General features: G+C 56.1%; 2 protein-coding genes across 4 annotated transcripts in view; both read left to right on the top strand.

The window, feature by feature from the left end:
- TCF20 (transcription factor 20) overlaps window positions 1-10,023 on the top strand; it is a 53,067-nt gene extending 43,044 nt beyond the window's left edge. Inside the window, exons 3-4 of one of the 3 annotated variants that reach the window (XM_029204531.1) lie at window positions 2,797-2,846; window positions 9,805-10,023. In XM_029204531.1, coding sequence (XP_029060364.1) covers window positions 2,797-2,846; window positions 9,805-9,822 — 68 coding nt within the window. In that variant the 3' untranslated portion in view covers window positions 9,823-10,023. Of the gene's footprint in view, window positions 1-2,796; window positions 5,228-9,804 lie in introns of those variants that run through there. The other 2 variants (XM_029204533.1, XM_029204532.1) reach the window with 2 other exon arrangements.
- A 3,687-nt stretch (window positions 10,024-13,710) lies between these two features.
- LOC114885553 (cytochrome P450 2D14-like) lies at window positions 13,711-21,627 on the top strand. Its single transcript, XM_029205539.1, is given in 10 exon segments — window positions 13,711-16,571; window positions 17,284-17,455; window positions 18,111-18,263; window positions 18,350-18,367; window positions 18,370-18,509; window positions 18,919-19,092; window positions 19,246-19,271; window positions 19,273-19,396; window positions 19,548-19,775; window positions 20,243-21,627. Coding segments are annotated over 10 exon segments (1,644 nt in total). The 5' UTR covers window positions 13,711-16,385; the 3' UTR covers window positions 20,666-21,627.
- The last annotated feature ends 302 nt before the right edge of the window (window positions 21,628-21,929 follow it).

Genomic DNA, 21,929 nt, shown 5'->3' with positions numbered 1-21,929 from the left:
CTTTTTCTTTTACCCTCATGAGGAAGCACAGCTGGGAATTTCACTTCTGTAGCCACCCTTCCAGCAGCATTTTAAAGCTGCTCTCTCCGCTGCTGACTTTGATCTTGCAGCAGTGGGTTCAGAGCCCCAGATGGGTCCTACGAAAGAACTGGTGGTCTGGCCTCTCCCTGGAGAGGAGCTCTCTGCATCCCAGGGCCTTGCTCCCACCTTCTTATTCCCCTCCTTCAGCCCCAGGAGCTGAGGCTGCCTCTCAGCGAGGTGGGGTGAGGCTGGCGGGCCCCTGAGTCCCAGCCTGGATTTTGCCATTATGAGTACTAAGCGTAGCTCTGAGGAGATTGTAGCTGAGTTGGAGGCTGTCGGGGCCTGGCAGATCCAAAGGGCGCTAGACATCCTTTCGTTTTCTCCCTTCCCGGGCTCACCATCCTCAGCATGGGGTATATACGGGTGCATGTGGGTATCTGAAGCTCCACATAGCTTGTTATGAGGAGCTCAGCAGAGTCCTCTGCCTTTAAGCCCAAAGAGAGGACTCAAAGTGGAACACTGTTCTGGGGTGCTGCTGTTTGTGTCTGGAAGCCACCCTGCCGACTAGACAACCTGGTGAGCCTCTTCCAGCCTGCGTGATGATCCAGCCATTGACTCTGACCTCACTGTGGGGAAGTGCTGACCAGGCCCTCTGCACAGTGCGGGGTGTTGCCAGGGGCTTAAAGGAATCAAACGAGAGGCTGGCGGGTGGGCAGTGTGGGGCCAGGCGCCTGTCCAGAGCCCTCAGGAGAGCTTTTACTGCACTTCCTGCCACTCTTGGCTCTTCCCCAGCAGAGCCTGGCTGGAGGCAGCCCAGGAGAGGCTCCCCGGCCCCTTGCAGGTGTCTAAGCCCTCCAGCTGTGGTTCTCACCCTGCCAGGAACAGGAAGTGCAGTTCCTGATGGCCGGTGGACATGACGAGAATGGGGACAGCCGCTGCCTGTTCGGGAGGCCTAGCCAAAAGGTGCACCCCATCTCGTAGATTCGTTTCGGAGACTTCCATTCCCAGAAGTACCTGGCATTAGTTCCAAGTTGCCTTTAGTGTTTACTTACATTGTTTTATTTCTTCTTTTTAACTTTGAGGGAACATGTTTCCTAACTTTAAGCATGTTTTACTAATGGTCCATCACAGCTGGCCACTGTTCCGTGGCAGTGAGGGGACCTGAGCCACCTCTACCTTTCTGATGGCATCTTTTCCAGCTAACACGGCCCCCCTCCTTATTTCTGTAAACCCCTGTGGTGTAAGGGTGGCCTTTCCCCACCCCGTGGCCTGTGCTGTTTCTCTTTGGCCCAAACTATAGACCCTGCCAGCATGCGCTGCTGCCACAGCCCAGGTAAGGAGAAGGTGCTTCCCTGGAGCTCCAGCTGTCCATCTCCCGCTGTTCGTGAGCTCTCTGGCAGATTGGAGCAGCAGGAGCCTTGGTCATACCATGTACTTGTGGGTTTTAAATTAACACATTTCATTTACTGCTGCGCTCTTTGCTTGGAGGGGGGAGGGGATAGGGATGCAAAGGTTAGCAGGACTTGCTGTTTCTCGTGCCCCGAGGCTTGCCCCGGGAACTGTGAAGACCAAACCCGTCTGACCCTAGAGATTCTAGGACTCCAGAAGGGGAGGTGGCTTAGCCGAATTATGAAAGGGTCTTTATTTATTTAAGATTATAGAGGACCTCAAAAGTTTCCATTTGTGTGCTCCCTTGCTTACTACTGTTTCACTTGAAATCTGTGGGTACACAGGCCGCTAATCTGGACCTCACTTTAAACCTGAGTTAAATTGTAAACTTAACAAGGCTAAGTACCACGGCTGCCTCCCGCCTTGGTGCCTGGGAGCTCTCTGAGAATGTGTGATCAATATTTATTAACATTCGGCCACTGCGTCTCGCACCAGTGACCTGGCTGTCGGTCTTCAGGAGCTGTGGTGTGCAGAGTGAGCTCGTTAAGTCGGTTTCCTCGCCCTGCTCCGCGCACGATGCTTGTGCCGCAGAGCACAACGCCCCTGGAGGCAGGTGCGCGTCCTTGCCGTCATGGAGGATGTGTCACCACCGTGTTAACAGTTGGAATGAGTGATTTTCCTCCAAGGATTAATCGCCCCCTCGTGGGATTTCACATTTCTCTGAAGCATTTAGCAGGGATTATGGACCTTCTGCAGTGTGTCCATGGGTTGTGTGTGGGGCAAGGGTGGCAGCGGGGCTCACGGGCCTGGCCTCCTTGCTGTCTCTGACCTGTGACTCTCCACGGAGGAGAAAAGGTGCCTCCAGATTCAAAGTGTTTTCACAAGGAAGCTTTGGCGTGGGCCTGTGGGATGGCCTTAGCCTAAGATAAGGAATTTTAAAAATAACACTTATTAGAGATTGTTTCTGATTAGAATAATAGGATATGATCATGGAAACACAGAAAAAATAAAGAAAATTAAAATCACCTATAATATTACTATCCAGAGAGAATCACGGTCATATTTTGGTAGATTTCCTTTGTCCTTTTTTATGCACATAAAATATTTTGGTAAAATTGGGATTGTACTTGTACATTTATGTATCCTGGTTTTTTGAGCAATTTGCATCGTGTTCACTATTCTGAAACGTTTCATGTTGGACTGACATTCCACCATGTTGAGGTGCCATAGCTTATTTGGGGGTGTCTTGCGTGTTTTCCTATTAGAAATCATAGTGTGGAGACCTCTTATCTCCATGTGTGACCCTGTCCTGGCCAGCGTGGCCCCATGCCCCTCAGGCTGTGCTGCACGCCAGCCTCCTCCTGACTGTCCCCTTCTCTCTTGCAGATTGTTTGCTCCATGAGGAGAACTTCTCGGTGAGGTGCCCCAAGCACAAGGTGAGTCAGAGCCTGCAGAGCCTGTGCTCCCCTCCCCGCAGGACTTGGGGGTGGCGGCGGGGCTCCTCCTGAAAGACCTGGAGACCAGACATTGCAGGGTCACGGCCACACCACCAGGGCCTGGGCTGCCGAGCACTCCTGGCCCCGGGAGGGCCGAGATGCAAATGGGAGGGAGCCCTGTGGCGTGGGGTCAGCACCCATGGGGTGGCGCAGCTGGGGAGAAAGGTGTTTGTCTGTTAAGAGAAATTGGAAGAGAAACACACAAAACTCCTGGTTTCCCCCGCAGTTGAGTGGAACCCCAGATCACAGATTGGCGTGAGGTGAGATTGGTTGTAGGTCTAGGTACAGAAGCAGAGGTGTCTTCCCAGACTAAAGAGAGTTGACTCCAGGCTTTTGGGGAAACTCACAGTCTCCTCCAGGTTTTACTTCAGCGGAAGCAGCCAGTGGTGCCTGCAACTGATTGAGGAGGTGGTCTCTTGGTCACCTCTTAAATTTAGGAAAGGAACGAAGATGGGGGCGGGGGTGTGTGTGAATGGCCTGTTTCCAAGACACCACATGCGTGTGTGGAGACGGGAGGGCGTGGAGAAAGGGACCCCAGGGAAGGACTGGGATGGTGGAGACCCGCCACCTGGCAGTCCCTGCAGCAGCGGCTCTCCTCCGGCTGAGGTCACACTGACCCCTGGTGGCCACTGGTGCTCACGGTCTTCAGTCTCTAAGTGGGGCCAGAAAGTACTAGAAAGAGGTCGCCCTGACAAGCCTGCCCTCAAAGTGCTTCTGAAAGATGCTTACTTATGCTTTTCTTTAACAATTATTTTCCAGTATGGATCATAGGATCTTACAATTTTCTCTCCCATTTTTTACTTAATTTACATGTTTTTATTTTTAAAAACTTCTTTTTAATGGTCACAGTTTACCTCAGAAGACCCTGTCTGAGTATCTCCTGTTTGTCACTCAGCACTGACTCTGCTTTTTCTTTCCTTTTCCATGTGCGTTCCTCTCCTCACCTCCGCCTGCCCTGACCCCCACGCTCGTTCTCTGTCCCTCCTGTCCTGTCTCCTTGGCTTTGCCGGCGTCAGCCTCCCCTCCCGTGCCCTCTCCCCGCCTTGCAGAACAAGACAGCGAAAGGCAGCCTCAGCACAGAGCAGTCGGAGCGGGGGTGAGGGGGGCAGTGTGCTCGTGGGAATGGAAAGTACAGCAAGCACAGGTGAGTCGGGGCCGCCACCCCTGCCAGACTCCGAGGGGGTGTCGGGGCCGCTGCCTCCTGCTCGCCCCAGGCCAGGCTGCCCCACCAGCATTTAATCGCATGGACTGCCAGCGCCAGGTGGATACAATGTCTTTCCATCTGTTGCTCAGCTCCCCAGAATACGTGTGGAAAGGTGGCGTGGGGCTTTAAATTGGTCCCATCCTCCGCCGGGGCTCAGGCCTTGTGTGTGTGGAGTCCCCAGGGGCAGAAGCAGCCTCTGGGGGGGTGGCTATCCTGCTGGCAGCCCTCACTCTTTCCCTGTCTTAGAAAGGCTTCTTGCCAGAGGCCTCTTCTTAATTTACTTAACATCTCTAAAGCTTATGATGGGTTCTCCTTTGAAAAACAAAAAATACCCCAAGTTTTGTTTTTTGAAACCTTTTTTTTCCCCCAGGTCTATGAAGGATTCCTTTTCCTAGAAGTACAAAGGGAAGGAAAATCCCCTCAACGATTTAGTAGACTTTAGCATCCCGTTTAACTTTACTTTTAAAAATCTCAGGAGGTTGAGTTGTGCTTTTTGTGAGTGTGTCTGGGGGCTCGTGGTCCAGGCTGGCAGCGTGTGCCTGTGAGAGCAGGATTATGGGACTTGGGTCTCTAGAAGCAGCAGGCCTGCAGTGCTCCCATTGCCTTCCTCACCCGCCCCGTCCTCACTGAGCAAAACAGATCATGAGAAGAAAAACCAAAATGTAACTTGGGGCACTTGCTTCTACAGGATGGGGTGGGGGGCTGGTTGTCTCAGAACTGTTCGTTAAGGGATTATTTCTCTGCAAGTGAGGGCGTCTGTGTTTACTGCAGACGGCTGAGACCCACACAGGTGTGCTAGGCCTGGCTCTCTGGGGCAGCAAGCACCATGGGCCTGAGTCTCTGTGGAATGTTCCCTCCTCCTCGTTACAAGTCGGGCTGGGGGGTGTCTGCCTTTCTCTGGAATGCCTAACAGTACTTTGAGGAAGAAACAGAATTCACCTCAGAATGTGGCAGTTTTCATTTGGGAAGTCATCTGTTTCTTAGGTGGGTCCCGGTACTGACCTCCAGAGAAGGCCCCTGTGCTGAGTGATGAGTGTCTGGGGCCAGTGGGGGTTACAGTGCTTCCTGAGGGGCTGTCGAGTGAGGACTTTGCACTCACACTTTTCTGTCTTGCTCTTCCAGGGAGTAGGGCTGGGAGTGGAGGGAGCGGAGCAGGGTGGGAGGGTGGGTCATCACACGGAGCCCCGTGCACTTCTAGAACCCGCGGGGTCCACTGACCCTCAGGGCAAGCAGCAGTCTGGGTGGTTTTCAAGAATGTTTCTGTTGGCCCTTCTACTGTGTCTAGGGGGCTCTGCCACCTTCCTGGCCCAGGTGGTTAGGGCTGGGTTATATAGGAGGCCACGTGGAATGTTCCTGGAAGTGTCCAGGAAGAGCCAGTTAGGGAGAGAACCATTGGTTACTCAGTGCCTTTTGTTCCTGTCCTGGAATCCCAGCCCATGTTTGAGAAAAAGAAGAACTCTGGGCCCTGGGCCTGGTGGGCAAATCTCCTCTTGGAAATTTTAATTTTTGTTCATCATCGCTTTTCTCTCTGCTCATTCTTGGGCTCTGCCAGCTGACAGAGCGCTTGGCTCTCGTGGGACAGTAAGCGCCACAGCTCATTCCTCAGAAGGTTGGTGTCATCGTTCCTGTTTATACAGGAGAAATGAGGCGCTGAGTGATTAAGTGGCGTGTGCCTCGGTTTGGGGTCGTTTCGAGTCTGTTGAGGTCAGACCTTCACCTCTTGGAGGGAAGGAACGAACATGCGCCTCTGGTCTCGTCCACCTGAACTGCTTGTCATCGAGTGCTTCCCCGCGAGGCTGGACCCGTCGTCCTGGGTTCGCGGTTCAGCAGTCACATTGCGGGCCTTCGCTGTCAGCCCTCTGCAGACTGTGCGGAAGCCCCAGTGATTGGGGACAGAGACGCAGCCCCCCACCTCAAGGAGCATTCATTTCAGTGTCCGTGCTGAGGACACAGAGCCACCATCGTTGGGTCTCCCGACAAGGCGGGGAAGGGACAGTGATTGTACATGTGAGTTCCGGTTCGTGGCGCCCCACTTTCTCACCCAGAGCAGTGTGGAAAGTGCTGTGTGACCAAGCTCAGGCCACTTAATGTCTCTGTGCTTCAGTTTTCCTTCTGTAAAAAGAGGGATAGCAGTGGCCAACCTTGTGAGGATTCAGTTAAGAAATGCCTCCACCATGCCCAGCGCAGCCTGGCCTGGGGTGCGGTGTCAGCAAATGCTGGGTGCACTGCCCTCAGCCATGCCCGGGAGGAGCAGGAGGTTCAGAGCCGCAAACCGGACCCTACAGCTGCCCTGTCGGGCAGAAAACCCCAGGGCTGGGGCAAGGAGATGTGAGTTCTAATCTCCCGCCACCACGTGAGATACCTGGCGCTTGTCCCTCACCAGGCCAGCAGTGCCACAGAGGACAGGTCCTCGGGCAGCTGTTAGTGTGCCCCCTCCTCCTGGCTCTGTGGGTGATGGAGCCGTGTGGCCGGCCTGTGCTGCCCTCTCCCCGTGCTGAAGCCTCCCTGGCTCAGGGCAGCGAGTGGGCAGGGCTCTGACCGCGGAACACCCCCCCCCCCCCCCCGGTCTTCCATTCTCATCTGAGTAAACAAGGAGACCCCACCCCCCAGGTCTCCCGATCCAGTGGGCAGGAAGCAGTATCCTCCATCCATCTGCTGCCTTGTCCTGGGTGCCAGCTGCACACAGCAGCCTCCCTGCCCTGGAGCTGGGCCTTCCCGAGCAGCTTCTGTGGTCGGAACGTCACACAGCCGGCCTGCGTGTGAACAGCGTCATGTCCCGGGGCTCCCCTTCCCTCCCACCCCAGCCCCGGCAGCCCCTCACTGCCTCCCACAACTGCAGCTTCAGAGGTTCCCATCCCTGGTAGGATTAAGTCCAGACTGCCCAGCACGCCTCTGAGGACCCCTGGAGTCTCCGGCGAGGCTCCTTCGGCTCCTCTGAGCTTCCTCCCGTGGAGCTTTGTGCTCGCGCTTTAGCTCCCTGCGCTGGAGCACTGTGCCTCCGTCTCTTCTCTGGGTCTCAGCTTCAGTGTCACTTGCTCACGGCAGCCTTCCAAGTCCCCTTGTCCCCACTCTGCAGCCTTCCTGGCATCACCACAATCTCGAGTCATGTGTGTGTCACGTATTGTCTGCATCTCCACTGGACTGCCTGCCCGGTCCTCAGGGACCGCTGTCTCTGTCCCGTCGCGCACTGGCCGGAGGGGGCACACGGCAGTCCCTGTCCTCGCAGGGCGGACAGCCGTGTTAAGTAGAGAAGCACCTACAGCCCAGGGAGGAGAGTGCTGACCTGACGGCGCCCGGGTGGGTACAGGTTGAGGACGAGGCCGCCCTCCACACCCTGGCCAGGTCCCGTGGGGCTGAGGGGGTGCCGCCTAGCCGCAGGTGGAGAGGGCAGCTTGGTGTCAGACGTGGGAGGATTTGGAGGACAGACTGACCCGGCCCAGGTTCAGGCCACGGAGGTGAAGCTGAAGGGCAGCAGGAAGGAGGGTGACAAGGGCGGGGGTGTTGGAGGCTTTGGCGCAGCATGAAGTCCCGACCGCCGGCAGCTGACCGTGCAGTTGCCTTTTTACGGAGAAGCGTGCAGGTCCTCAGCACAGAGGACCGCCCGCTCGCTCACTGGCGCAGCAGCTCCGCGCCTGCTCCGTGGCTCTGCCTGGGGTGCTGCCTTCTCAGCCATGTCCTGTGCGTTTGGATGGGGCCCACAACAATGGAGGCTCGAAGGCAGAGTCCCTGGGGCCCAAGCAGAGGAGCTTTGCTGGATGTGAGCCCCAGTCCCACTTCTAACCAGCCACGTGGCCTTGGGCCACATGTGTCACCTCCCTCAGCTGCCTCATCTCCAAGATAAGGGGGTCAGGCCTCTCAGTGTTACTGTGAAATAATGCCTGTAAAGCTCCTAGCATAGTGCCTGGCCCCTACTTGGTGCTTAAAGAATTTTCTTCCCATTCTGCCTACTGAAGGAACAGTTTTGAGGAGCAACTGAGAAGTTAGGGTCCCATTACATTCAGGGTATCATGTGTTTGGGCCAGTCTAGTATCAGACCCTGGGGAAGGTCCCTGCTGGGAAGGCTGGAAGGCAAAGCCCCAGGCGAGAGGTGCGGAAGGGCCGAGGCTGCCTGGACCACCAGGTCCCCCTGTGGCACCAGGGGAGGAGCCCAGGGTCAGCAGTGTGCACAGCCTGCCGGCCAGGCAGACCCTGGTGCCGAGACAGCCTTCATTCTGAAGATGGGCGCTGGGCTGGGGCCTGCTGTTGTGAGTAATGAGCAGGATAGGGGTGCAGACCCAAGACTGTGCCAAGCACTGGGGAGAGGGCACACCCTGCCCTGTCCCTCCCTCCACCAGCAGAGCTTTGCAGGATATGCATGGCACCTGTCCTCTGTCCTCACCTGAGAAGGCTGCTTGCTTCTCTCCGCCTTCCTGGCAGCCTTAGCCTCAGGAAACCAGAGTGAGGAGTGGAGAGTGTCCGTGCTGGGGGAGGGGGAAGCATGGACCACATAGGTGGGGCCAGAGCCACCATCAGTGCCGGGGAAGCCACACTGTGGCTGGGGACGTCCTGAGGATGGCTCAGCCGCTGGCCCACGTCCCCAGGGCCTCCAGCTGGATTCCCGGGGTTTGCTTTAACCTGAGGGTGGCGACATTGTCCTGCTGTCTCTGTGAGTCTCTTCCTGTTTATTCATGTTTTCTGTCAAGCAGTTTGGAATCTCTTTATGGCTCATGCACACAGACCAGTCTTAACTATTTTGCATATTAGTAAGTTTTATGGAAACAGAAAAGGGGATAGTGGTGTCTGGGTTTTCTTGAGGTTTATTGGTTGGAGGAGGGAGACACACACACCACACACACACACCACACACACACACATACACACACACACAGTTTCCAAGAGTGCTGTGATTGGCAGAAAGGTGAGGGTGCCACCACTCTTGGCTTCTGGTGTAATTTTTCTGGACTGAATTCCTTGGAAACTGCTGTGTCTCTCTGAGATCTTTGCACATGTAATGAATGACCCGCGAAGCATTCTGAGGAGGCCCTTGATACAACCCCACGTACCCCATGTGATCACCAGGATAGTCTTCCTGAGCCTGGAGCCTGGGCTGGAAGGAGAGACGCCAGTGGCAGGGCCTGGGGAGCCTCAGAGGATGAGCTGAGACCTGCCTTCCGTCAGAGCTCCTGGGTGGAGTGTTCGCTGTTAGATGTAAAGAGCTGCCTGTGACTGGAGGCAGCCTTCACGTGGTCCTGAGCCGGTTCTTCCACAGACTGGCTGGGTACTCAGCCACCTCTGTGAGGACTGGTCCCTGCCACCAAGTGCCAAGCCCAGCCCAGCTGCAGGCCCCAGATGGTGGGGTCCTAAGCAAGGGGTCGCCCTGAGAGCCACCCCACTCCAGGGCAGCCCCACCTGGCAGGTCAGAGAACTCTCTCCTGGTCTCGGTTCCTTCCACACACCCGGGACAGGGCACTCAGAGTCCGTTCCTGGCGCAGCTGGCCGGGTCATTGCTGCCTTTACCCTGTTTCAGGCCCAGAGCCACACGGCTGGCTCCGCCATTGGTCTTGGGTGTCTGCAGTGTGAGCAGTGTGTTCACAGGGGTTCTGCAGCTGCTGGACCCTGCAGAGTCCCCCTACCCCGGCGCCGCCACGGAGCAGGGGCTGTTGGCTACAGCACCACACGGGGGTTCCCAGCACCCAGTGTCTGCTTGTCTTGCAGGTGAGACTGTGGAGATGAGAAGGTGGTGGACCCTTGTGATGGAATGGAAATGGTCCTCCTGTGCAGCCACACCCCCACCCCGCCCCACCCCGCGTGCCTGCCCGTGCCAGCACTTCCTTCCTAAGTTCTTACATCACTCTCAAACTGGTGACACCACAGGAAAGAAAGACCCAAGAAGTTGGAATGGCTGTTTCCATGGACACAATCTCCATAGTGACAATGTGGGGGGTGGGGGGAGGGGGGATGATGGGAAAGGGTGGGGGGAATTAAAAGAGGGAGGGATAAAAATATATATATATAAATCTATTTTTAGTCTGGAAAGACTGTTTAAATGAAAGGTGCGCTATCCCTTTTGATTCTATTTTAAAATTATCTAGCTTAAGAATTCCAAATTTGTTCCAATAACAGTGAAATTTAAATGTGAAATTGAACTGAACAAACTCTCATCTCACAAGGACAGGGCTGACTTAGATCCTTAGCCCAACTTACACAATTCAGAGATTCTAGACCCGGGGTTGGAAGAGCAAACAAACCACACCAAACTATTCTATTGTCAGTAATTTGTCTCAAAGTGGGAAGGTCGAGGGGGAGGGAAGTGGGGATGGTCCGTGTTTTCAAGAGTGGGAGAATGATGTTTAAACACAAAAATAAATTTTTTCATTTCCAGAAACACTATTTATTTATTATTTTTAAGATTTTTATCTTTTGGGGGGGGTGAAATTGGCACAAGCTCCAAGGTCACAGCTGCGTCCTGGGTCACTGTGGCCGGTGAGAGCCCCAAGCATCCCACGAAGTGGCTCAGCCGGCAGGGTCAAGGGATGGCCGCCTCTGGGCATGTTTCAGGCAGCTGTGCCCTGACCCCCAGGACACACGGGACGGAAGCCTAAGCTGTAGGAGTGGACACAGGGAGGGACAGTGTCAGGTATGATCATGTGAGGTAAGCTGACCAGGAACACCCACTCCACCCTTTTTTCTTTTGCTTTCATTTTTATAAAGGAAAAGGGGGCCTGTCGGTTGAGCAGCCCCGTGCTACATGATTCTTTATGTTGTATTGTTTTGTTTTGTTTTGTAAATTGTACAGTTTTTAAATATCTGAGTTTTAAAAAAAGAAAAAAGTACAAAAAAATCTTGTTAAGGCCTTAAGAAGGGGTTAGTGCATCTTTCAGGGGTCACTCTGCCGTGGGGATAAAATAGCTGTTTCACAAACAGTTTTATTTAAAAAACAAAACAAAAAAAATCAAAAAAAATAATAAACTTCATTTTAACCTTGTTTCCTTTTTTGTTTAAAGCAAACGCGTCTCTTTCTCCTCCCATCCCAGTCCCCAGGGTGGCTCTGGTTCTGCTGCAGGGGCGGCTGCCAGCTCACTGGTCCAGCCGTCCTGGCCTCCTGCAGGCCTTGCAGCAGAGCCTGGAATGAAACAAACCGAGGACTCCTGCCACTCGCCCTCGAGGGTGGAACTCAGCCACGTATGGGGATGGCCAGATTGCTTAAGTTGATATGAGGACATATTTCCAATCAACATTAATTTTAAACGTTATTAAAAAATAATACAATGTTAATGGACTTTATTTTTAGAGAACAGTAATACTGGAAGGAATGTTGTGAAGTAGAAATAAGCAATTATAAATGAGTTCTTGTGTGCTGATCAATTTGAGGCTGCAGAAATGGCAGACTAATTTTGTTATAATAGCTACATCAAGCAGTGCGGTCCATTTATAATTTTGCTCGGCCAGGATGGAGCTGTGTGGGTGGGTGTGCTGTGTCGGCCACGGAGCCTGCATAGAAATGACAGCTTTTTGAGCTCCTTGGCTTCCCATCTGGTCTTGACTTGGCATTAACACAGTTCAAATGAAATTGATAGATTTCAGGCGTTGAGAACTAAGCCACAAAACTTGGAAGATATGCATCTTAAGGAATATCTTTTCCTGACAGCAAATGGTTCTTCATCATTTTGCCTTTTGTTCTTCTGTCCTCTTTTGACTTGCTGATGATACTCTGAGTAAGGCACTTTTGACGGTTCCTCAAACTGGCTACTGAAATGACCGTTAACTGGGGAGTGGCCCTATTCCAGGCTCCACTCCTGACTCTAGCTTTCCCAGTTCTGCAGGAAGCCTCAGCTGTTCATGTGCATTTCAACTCCTGCCACTTTCGAGCTCTATATATTTTTTAACAGACTTTATTTTCTAGAGTAGCTTGAGGTTCATAGTGTAAAGCAAAATGTACGGCGGTTTCCCTCGTATGCTCTGCCCCCACACAGGTGCACAGCCTCCCCCAGTATCAGCGTTACCCACCAAAAGTGGTGCTTTTTCTTTATGACTGGTGAACTTACATTGACACATCATTGTCACCCAGAGCCCATAGTTTACATTAGGGTCCACTCTTGGTGGTGTACATTCTGTGGGTTTGGACAAACGTTTAATGACATGTATCCACCATTATAGTATCATGCAGAGTAATTTCACTGCCCTAAAAATTCTCTGTGCTCCCCCTCTTCATCCCTCCCTCCCCTGAGCCCTGGCAACCACTGATTGTTCACTGCCTCCATAGTTTTTGCCTTTTCCAGAATGTCATATAGTTGGAGTTACACAGTATGTAGCCTTTTCAGATTGGTTTCTTTCATTTGGTAATAGGCCTTTAAGGTTCCTCCTCCATGCAAGGTTCCTCTTTACATGGCTTGACAGCTCATTTCTTTTTTAGTGCTGAAGAATATTCTGTTGCCTGGACATACCACAGTTTACCCATTCACCTACTGAAAGACATCTTGGTTTCTCCAGGTTTTGGCAATTATGAATAAAACTGCTGTAAACGTCAGTGTACAGGTACAGGTTTTTTTGTAAGGAACGGCCCAACTGTCTTCCGCAGTGGCCGTACCGTCTTACATTCTCTCCCCTGCAGTGAATGAGACTTCCTGCTGCTCCACATCCTGGTCAGCATTCGGTGTTCTCAGTGTTCTGGATATTGACCACTCTAATCGGTGTGCAGTGGTGATGTATTATTTTAAAGTAATTTTTACGCCGTGGTTTAAAAACACAGCAAAAGTACCATCTTAACCGGTAAGGGTACTGTTCGGTAGTGTGAGGCATATTCATACTGTTGCGCAGCCGAGCTCCGGAACTTTTTCATCTTGTCCAGCCGAAGCCCTGTTCCCGGAAAACTACGGGAGGGGCCGGCCATTACCCCCACCCCCCCCCAGACCGCCCCCCCCCCCGCCCCCCCGGGGCGCCCCCCCCCCCCCCCCCCCCCCCCCCCCCGCCCCGCCCCGGCGGCTGCCGGGCCGGCCCTCCACCTGGATCCCAGCAGGGCCCGGGAGGGCAGTACCGCGAGTCAGATGCCAGCTCCCACTTCTGTCCCCCGGGAGGAGCGAGAATTGAGGGGTTTCTTCTCTTCCGCGGGCTTGGCCTTGCCGCGGGGGAGGGGAGCGAGCAAAATGCCACCAACTTTACAGCGCTCTCTCTGGGCGCTGCAGCTCCCTACTTGCTTTCTAGAGCTCTCTCCAAGGGGCTTGCTCCGCATCGCGTTGGGGTCCCACGGCTGGGTCTCCGTACTTGGGGGCCCCAGGGCCTGGCGCTTTCTGGTCCGTCATCTTGCGGACGTCACCCAAGGACTCAGTCTCAGGTCGCAGTGTCCAGTTGGGCCTTCCCTGCACGGGCGAACACGTGTGACACGGAGATTGGGGGAGGGGAGGGAATGGGGGGGCTCATCCCTCTAGCACCAACAGCTTCACCAGAGCAGAAACCAGCAAGGGCAGGCTGAGTATGTTTCTAAAATAATAAATTTCAGTAACTTAAATGCTGGCCCTCATAGAAGTTAGTCCACTGTAGAGCAGTGGCTCAGAGCATGAGTTTTGAGATAGACCATAATGGTGCTCTGTGACTTTGACCCCGTGATCCCTGAGACTCCAGTGCCTTGGGGACCATAAAGCCACCTACCTTACAGGGTGTGGGGAGGATGGGGAGTGAAGCAGTGCCCGGCATGTGAGTGTGCACAATGATTGAAAAAGGCCGTTGGCCTCACGATCACAGGTTTTCCTCAAGGCCTGTCCTGGACAATAGGCGCCCAGTAACGGGAGGGCACTGCCTGAATTACAGGCATGTCTGTCACTGCCCTTCGTATGTCCATTAGAGTGACTGTTTGGGGAGGGCGTGACACATCCAAAAGGTAGATGCAATTTATCGAGGGCCACTGTGACAAACCTGTGATGGACCATCCTGCCAGCCCGACTAACACCACCTGATTCTCTGGCTGAGCCCCGATGAAAGACCACAGGCTGGATCTGAGAAGACCCCACGGTGCCCATGGGTCTTACCCTCTCAGTCTTTTGAGTGGCCTCAAAACTGGTCTCCCCGCCTCTTTGAGGCCCAGGAACCCCGGTTTCCCACAATCCAGTCCTCTGCCGGACCTTGCAAAGCCCCAGCCTCAAGTTGCCCCCGTCCTGCTGTTTTGCGTTGGTGCTTTAGTCCCGCTGCCAGGTCACCTTGGCTTGCAGAGCCGATCCAGCCGAAGTCCTCTGGGAAGTTTTCCCGGAAAGTGTGCTCCAGCCTGAGGCAATGTCCCCACAACCCTCAACGCAATCCCTGCACTGCTGGCCTGGTGGTTAGGTCTCTGGCTCCCACTCCTCTTGGTCATGAGCACCTTGAAGCAGGGGCCCACCGTCGCCTTCCCGCCATGCTGCCAGTGCCGTGCCCAGCTCAGCACCCAGCACAGGGTGCATCCGGACAGGGTGGGACAGAACCCAAGCCTTGGTCAAGGCAAGATGCAGGAAAGGCCAGATAAACTGAGGAAGGCCCAGTCGGGACCCAGCCAGCTAGACCCTCTGGCCCTGGGCCTGGCAGGAGAGTGGAGATGTGGGAATTTGGAAGGGGAGGAGCAGCTTTCACAGACCAAGCAGGGATTGCAAATGTTGAAAGCCAGTACCTGAAGGCCACAGCACTCTGTGTTGTCCTGCACCCTGAGAAGAACCTGGTCCTCTCCCCGCTGGGGAGTGAGATGGGAGGGAGGGAATGGGGGTGTCAGGGTATGGGAGTGGGGACAGCTGTTTTCAGACAGAGAGGTTGCCTCATATACCCCTGGGATGGGTGAGGGGGCTTGACCCCTACCCAGGAAATGCCACAATTCCAGCCTGGAGGTGGCACACACTGGTGCAGGGTGGTACCAAGGTTTGCACATATCGTCGAGGACTGGAGCCACTGAAGGGGACCAGAGAGTCAGGATTGGAAGGTGCGGGGCTGGAGCCAGGGTGGACTGGACCCATGGAGAGGGAGGAGGCTGGCAAAGGGAGAGGCCTGAGAATCCATTCTTTGTGGTCCTCAGCAGGCCTGTGAGGATGTAAAGAAATTACATCCCCATCTGGTATCCATGCCCTTGTCTTCTAGAGTTTGAACAGCTGATGTTCAAGGACAAATCAAGGAGGAGGAAGCAGACCCACTCCTCTGAGGACAGTCACAGCCTATGCTAAGCCACTCTAGTACCCTGAGCTTACTGGCAGTCCAGTCAACAAGGTAAAGTGCCCACCTCACATGTCTCCAAGTTAGGAAATGGGCACAGACACAAGATTCATCACCTGGGTGGCTACAAGAGCTAGAAGGTCCAAGGACCAGTTTGTAACAAACTTAGGAAAGGGTCTCTGGGCCATCAGACCAGCTGGTCATGTGACTAGGGAGCTCTGAAGACAATCCTGCTGCCTCCCTACCCCCAGATTCAAACTTGTCATGGCCACAACCAGGCAGAAACGGGCAGAAACTAAGGAAGCTGAGCCAGCGGCCAGCCAGGTGAAGGTCCCCAGCATCACTGCGAGCAGCCTCGAGGTGGGAGGAGGTGGGTTGGGTCCAGGCAACCACTGAGAACTCCGAGGACTTGGTGCTGAGTCTCTGTGCAAGCGTGTAAGTGGTACATATGTGTTAATGTGTCTGGCTTTGTGGGTGTGTAAATATGCATGTGAGCATGTGAGTAGGCAGTATGTGAATGTAAGTGTGGTTTATGAGTGTGTGACTCTGTGTGTGTGTTGAGTATACTAGTGTGAAGTGAGGGGACACCAAGAACTTTATCCCCCTACAGTGGTCCCTCTGGTCATTAGGACCTCCCTCCAGTGCTGGGCAAGGGCCAGTAACAAACTTGGAAGGTGAAGGCCACTCAGGAGGAGGCAGGTGATACATGGGAGGACAAGGACATGTTCTGGGGATGAGGCTGTGAGCATATTAGAGTGAGCCTAAAGTGACAGGTGGGTGGCAGGATCAAATCTGAAGACCCCTGATTCTTCCTCGGAATCTTTACAGAGCTGGGGAGTCAGGCTAGGGGAAGGGGAGGACTTCTTGTGTCCTCCCCCTACCCTCCGTAAGCACGTGGAGAGGGCAGGAGGGACAGTGGCCATCTGTGCACCTGACTTTCCCTGACCCCTCCCTGCACCCTCTGGCAGCACACTCTCCCTGGCAGGTTGGCTCAGGGCAGAGGGCAAAGGCCAGTCTCAGCTCCTTTCATAAAGACCCAGACTGGTTGAGCCCTGGAGGTGCAGTTGAGAGTGCCCTGCCTGGGCTAGTCCTGGGTGTCTGATGTATTGAGGAGCCCAGTGCACACTGAGGCAGCCATGCTGCTGACTGGGGATACACTGGCGACCCTGGCCGTGGCCGTGGCCATCTTCCTGCTCTTGGTGGACCAGATGCACCGGCACTCACGTTGGGCTGCACACTACCCACCAGGTCCCATGCCACTGCCTGGGCTGGGTAACCTGCTGCAGGTGAACTTCCAGGACCCACTTCTCAGCTTTAGCCAGGTAAGGAGGGTGGGGGTGGGAAGTGGGCAGCGGAGGTCCTAGGGACCCCACCTAGCAGCAGACAGCGGGTGGTGGGTGAAGTCACAGGCTGGAAAAGGAACTGGGCCAAGAGGAGGAGGCAGATTTGAGAGGCTTCCTGAGGGAGGGCATTTGTTCAGGGCTCGAGAAGAGTTTGGATTTTCCCAACAGAGGTCCAAGAGGGCAAAGGCCAGGGGGTGGGGGAGCACGACTTGGCAACAGGCTGGGGATTCAGCTGGCCAGCTCTTACATGAGCCTGAGTCCTTTATGATTACATCAGGAGGAAAGGTCTCGAGAATGGGGGAGAGGAGTCTGGTCTTGAGCCCTACTTAAATCAGGTAGTCGAGGTTGAGAGAGGTAGTGATCTGGTTCAAATCTTTTGCCACCATGAGACCTTGGACCTCACGCTTACCTCTATGAATCTGTTTCTTCACCTGTAAAATGGGATGCTAACTTGGTCTATTGACAACTTTGGTGACCTCTGCACAGTCATAGCTGGGTGGTCTGATCCAACTTGAGGTCCTCGACTGTGGTGGATGTAATTAACCCCCAGGCTCACAAGACTGGATAAAATCTTTGCACCCCCTCGCTCCTGGTAGGGGCCTAGGGGTCCCGCAGGGCTCACGCCATGAGGCTGGGCCCGCAGCCTGGCGGGGCCTGGGCTTGACAAACGCCCTCGACCTTCGGCCTGCAGCTGCGACGCCGCTTCGGGGACGTGTTCAGCCTGCAGCAGGCCTGGACTCCCGTCGTCGTGCTCAACGGGCTGGCGGCTGTGCGAGAGGCGCTGGTGTACCGCAGCCAGGACAACTACGACCGCCCACCTGCGACAGTTTACGAGCACCTGGGTTACGGGCCGCGCTCGGAAGGCAAGCGGAGAAGGGGGCAGACCGCGTCCCGGCGGGGACTGCGCCAGCAGTGACCCGATACCGGCAGGGCCAAGGGGAGGCAGGGTCGCGGACATTCGGTGCAGGGAAGAGCCAGCGAATTTGAAGGGGCAGCAAGAGGAGAAAGGAGTCTGTGCCAAGGGTCGGGGGAGGAAGAATGCGGGCGAGGCAGGGGGCGGGGCCTTACGGAGAGAGGGCGGCCCAGGGCCATCGCGGGCACGAAGGGGAGGTCAGGGTGGGCAGGAATGAGGACAAAGTCAGAGCGGGCGGGGTAGGGCCGGGCCAGGACCTTCCCCGAAGAGGAAAGGGGGTCCCGGTGGGCAAAGTAAAAATTGGAGCCAAGACCTGACCCTAGCAGGGGAGAGTAGGCGAGCAATGCGGGCGGGCAGAGAGTGGGACCGGTCCCCAGCTGGAAGGGGGTGTCAAAGTGGGCGGGATTTGTTTGGGAGGGGAGGGTGAGGTTGGTGTGGGCGGAGCGGAGGGGCGAGGCCTGCCCCCAAAGGGGGCGGGGCTGTGTGAGCAGAGCACCAGGAGGGGCGGGCCGAGGAGGACCCGCGAGCCCGCCAGCGCTGTGGGCGAGCAGAAGGTGGGGCCGGGACACACCCGAGCCACGCCCACGTGCCCGCTCCACCCCCAGGAGTGATCCTGGCGCTCTAAGGGAAAGCCTGGCGCGAGGAGCGGCGCTTCTCCTCGTCCACCCTGCGCAATTTCGGCCTGGGCAAGAAGTCGTTGGAGCAGTGGGTGACCGAGGAGGCCTCGTGCCTCTGTGCCGCCTTCGCCGATCAGGCCGGTGGGTGCTGAGGGACAGGGAACAGGTTTGGAGAGGCTGGGGGAGGAGATGGAGGCGACGCCCTGACGTGCACCGTTCCCTCCCAGGACGCCCCTTTAGCCCCAACGCCTCCTGAATAAAGCGGTGAGCAACGTGATCGCCTCCTTGACCTTCGGGAGCCGCTTTGAGTACAACGACCTTCGCATCCTCAAGCTGTTGGACATATTGGAGGATGGACTGAAGGAGGAGGTTGGCTTCGTGCGCCAGGTGAGGGAAGGGAGCTTCATAGAGGAGGCCTCCGTCCTGCAAAGGGCCTCCCCGGAGGAGGATTTGCGTAGAGGGTCAGAGGAGGAAAGGGCATTCCGGGAGGAGAAACTGCAAGGGAAAAGGCCTGGAAGTGGGGAAATGACAGACAACACAGATGGGAGAGGCGGGGCGAGGGTCAGCGGGCTTAGGGGAGGGAGGGCTCCTTCATTGGAAGGCACCGGCACCCATGAGATGTAGACTTTAGGTTTATCTTTCTGCGCCCAGGGCCAGGAGAGAGGGGCGAGGCCTGCACTTAGGGAGGAACAAGGTCAATGGTGGGGACATCCTGGAGGAGGCTAGGACCTGACTGGTCCAGGTGAAAGCCTGAGCACCACAAGGTCCCAGGGCCCCAAAGCTGTGACCCCCACAGGTGCTGGAAGCAATCCCCGTGCTCCTGCGTATCCCAGGGCTGGCTGCCAGGGTCTTCCCGGGGCAGAGAGCCTTCATGGTCCTGATTGATGAGCTGGTCATCGAGCACAGGGTGACCCGGGACCGGGCCCAGCCACCCCGAGACCTGACTGACGCCTTCTTGGATGAGGTGGAGGTGAGGTGGGTTGAGGGTTGAAGGCCCCGTGAGGCAAGCGCAGGCCTGTGTAGCACCCCGTGACCAGACATCTGGGCTGACAGGAGCAGAGTGGGAGGCCATTTGGAGGCTTCCTCCCTCTGTCCCTGCGCTTACCTTCCCTGCGTGGCCCAGGCCAAGGGGAACCCCGAGAGCAGCTTCACGTCTGGTGGTGTCTGACCTCTTCTCTGCCGGGGTGATCACCACCTCGGCCACGCTGGCCTGGGCCCTCCTCCTCATGATCCTGCACCCAGACGTGCAGCGAGAGCCTAGCCCAAGGGGCCAGGTGGGATGGGGGAGGGAGGAAAGGGACAGCCTGAGGCCCCTGGGCTTGGTGGGTTTGGCCACCAGTAGCAGCTCTGTGCAGAGGTCACAGTGACCTGCCCCTCCGAGTGGGCACAGCCCTACACAGGAGTCAGGAGGAGGTCAGGGCCCAGCCCTTGGGTCTGACCACTATGAGGATGCTTGTTTTTCCAGGACGTGTCCAACAGGAAGTCGATGAGGTGATAGGGCAGGTGAGGCAACCAGAGATGGGGGATCAGGCCCTCGTGCCCTTCACCATGGCCGTGGTCCATGAGGTGCAGTGCTTTGGGGACATCATCGCACTGGGCCTGCCCCACATGACATCCCGTGACATCGAAGTTCAGGGCTTCCTCATCCCAAAGGTAGGCCTGCGGCTCTCCTCACCCCAGCTCGGCACCACCTGCCACCTGGTAGCCCCAATGTGGGCATTGCCAGGTGGGGTCAGGACTGCAATCCAAGCCACCCAATCCTCATTTCCACAGGCACTGAATGTCCCAGGCTGGGTGGGTGTGAGGGTGAGAGCAGAGGCAGGGCTGGCCCTGTCCATTCAGAGCCCGTAGTCGGGTAGGGAAGACAAACTAAAGCGTGTCACAGAGTGTTGGAGGAGCCCGTTCACCAAGGGACAGGTGGCAGTAAGGGCACCCATGGGAGGCAAGTCACTTACCCTGCCATGGGGACAGGGAGGGTGCCAAGAAGCTTCTTGGGCTGAGGGTTACTTGAAGAGTCCAGGTGTGTGCCAGGCAGAGGGTGTGTGCCCATGTGTGTTTGGTCGCAGGGGTCCAGGCATCCCCCAGTCCAGACCCCACCCATGCCAGATATTTCCTGCCAGGGGACGACACTCATCACCAACCTGTCATCAGTGCCGAAGGACGAGACCATCTGGAAGAAGCCCTCCCACTTCCACCCGGAGCACTTCCTGGATGCCCAGGGCCGCTTCGTCAAGCAGGAGGCCCTCATACCCTTCTCAGCAGGTACCTGTGGGGTGCCCGGTTTGCTTACCTGTCCTGAGGGAGTCTTGAAGGGGAGGAGCCCAGGCCCCCAGGCTCAGAGAGCCCCCATGCCCGCCCACAGGCCGCCGCTCGTGCCTTGGGAGCCCCTCGCCTGCATGGAGCGCTTCCTCTTCTTCACCAGCCTCCTGCAGCACTTGAGCTTCTCAGTGCCCACTGGGCAGCCCCGCCCCACTGGCCACGGTGTCTTTGCCTTCCTGGTGACCCCATCCCCCCCCTACCAGCTCTGTGCTCTGCCCTGCTAGAGGTGGGCACCAAGCCCCCAACCCACCCCTCAGCAGTAGCCCTGATGTACAATAAACCAGTCTGGTGGCTCCAACCTGGCTTGAGTCCCACCCAGGGCCCCTGACCAGCCCCTTGGCGCTCATGGGGCCTCAGCAGCCTCCCCAGATCCAGCCCCTACCCCTGCCTGATCCATCCTTACCTGGCATTTGACCCCATTTGAGAGATGGGTATACCGAGGCTCAGAAGGTGACACCTTACCCCCTAGTCACCCTTGGAGACCCAATACTGGTTACTTGGGTTAGTGACAAAGTCTATAAATAGGTCCTGGCTTCTGCTGGAACGAACTAGAATAGGCTGGTGAGAGATTTCAGGCCCCAGAGGGGATGAGGAGGGCCCCACTCAACCTGGATGCCCACATTTCAGGCCCAGCCACCCTCAGCTTGCACCGCAGGCCAGCAGCTCAGCCAGCACCATCAAGTCTGCTGCCCCAAAAGCTGGCGAACTCAGGGATGGCTGGGAAGCAATAGGCCGGGTTAGCACCCACAGCTCAGTCTTCAGATGCCAGAGCTCTCCCTGGGAAGCCTGATGGCAGCCCAGGAGTGAGCCACCTCCCTGGGACTCTTAGTCACCCCAAGATAGGATGGGCCCCCTTTCCCTGCCCCTTAGGGATGCTCATCTCCCAGCCCCTGCCCAATAGTAGTTGCCACTCACGGCCACGCTGGAGTGGGAGGACACTCATCTAGGCTCCAACCCGGGCTCTGTCCTCTGAGTGGCCAGGTCAGGCCGGGCACTCAGGAGGCTTGGCAGGGGCCAGGAATGAGCCCCTGTGGGCCGCAGGCATGCCCTAGGGACAGGGGTCAACCTTGGACCCATGTGACAATGGGGTGGCCAGAGCAGAAGGAGGCCATGTGGGGAGCTGGGAGGAGGACACCCTGGCTCTAGTCCTCGCTCTGCTGCGACACTGTGTGACCTCAGGCTTCTATTCCCCTTCAGCCAATGAGAAGTTTGCACCAGATGGCTGCTGGGGCCTGTCTTCCTGCTCTGACTCTGGAGCTGGGACCTCATTAGCCTGGAGCCCTAGCTGAGGGTGGGGACTGCCACCGTCTACCTGTGCCCACCACCCCGACAGTTTGTTCTGGCCTCTAAGCACGCACAGGCACCACCCAAGGGCTTCTAATGACTGTCTGCTTACCTGAGTCATAAGCAGACTTCCTGGTGCATTTAGGTTAACAGCTTGGGGACCACAGATACTCAAGGCAGAAGCACCGCCCCCAGCCAGGCCAC

The sequence above is a fragment of the Monodon monoceros genome, unplaced genomic scaffold, assembly GCF_005190385.1.
Source record: "Monodon monoceros isolate NGI ecotype Baffin Bay Population unplaced genomic scaffold, NGI_Narwhal_1 Super_Scaffold_6, whole genome shotgun sequence".
Classification (NCBI taxonomy): domain Eukaryota; kingdom Metazoa; phylum Chordata; class Mammalia; order Artiodactyla; family Monodontidae; genus Monodon; species Monodon monoceros.
Note: the sequence above shows the minus strand (reverse complement) of the source record. Positions and strands in the feature narration are given on the sequence as shown.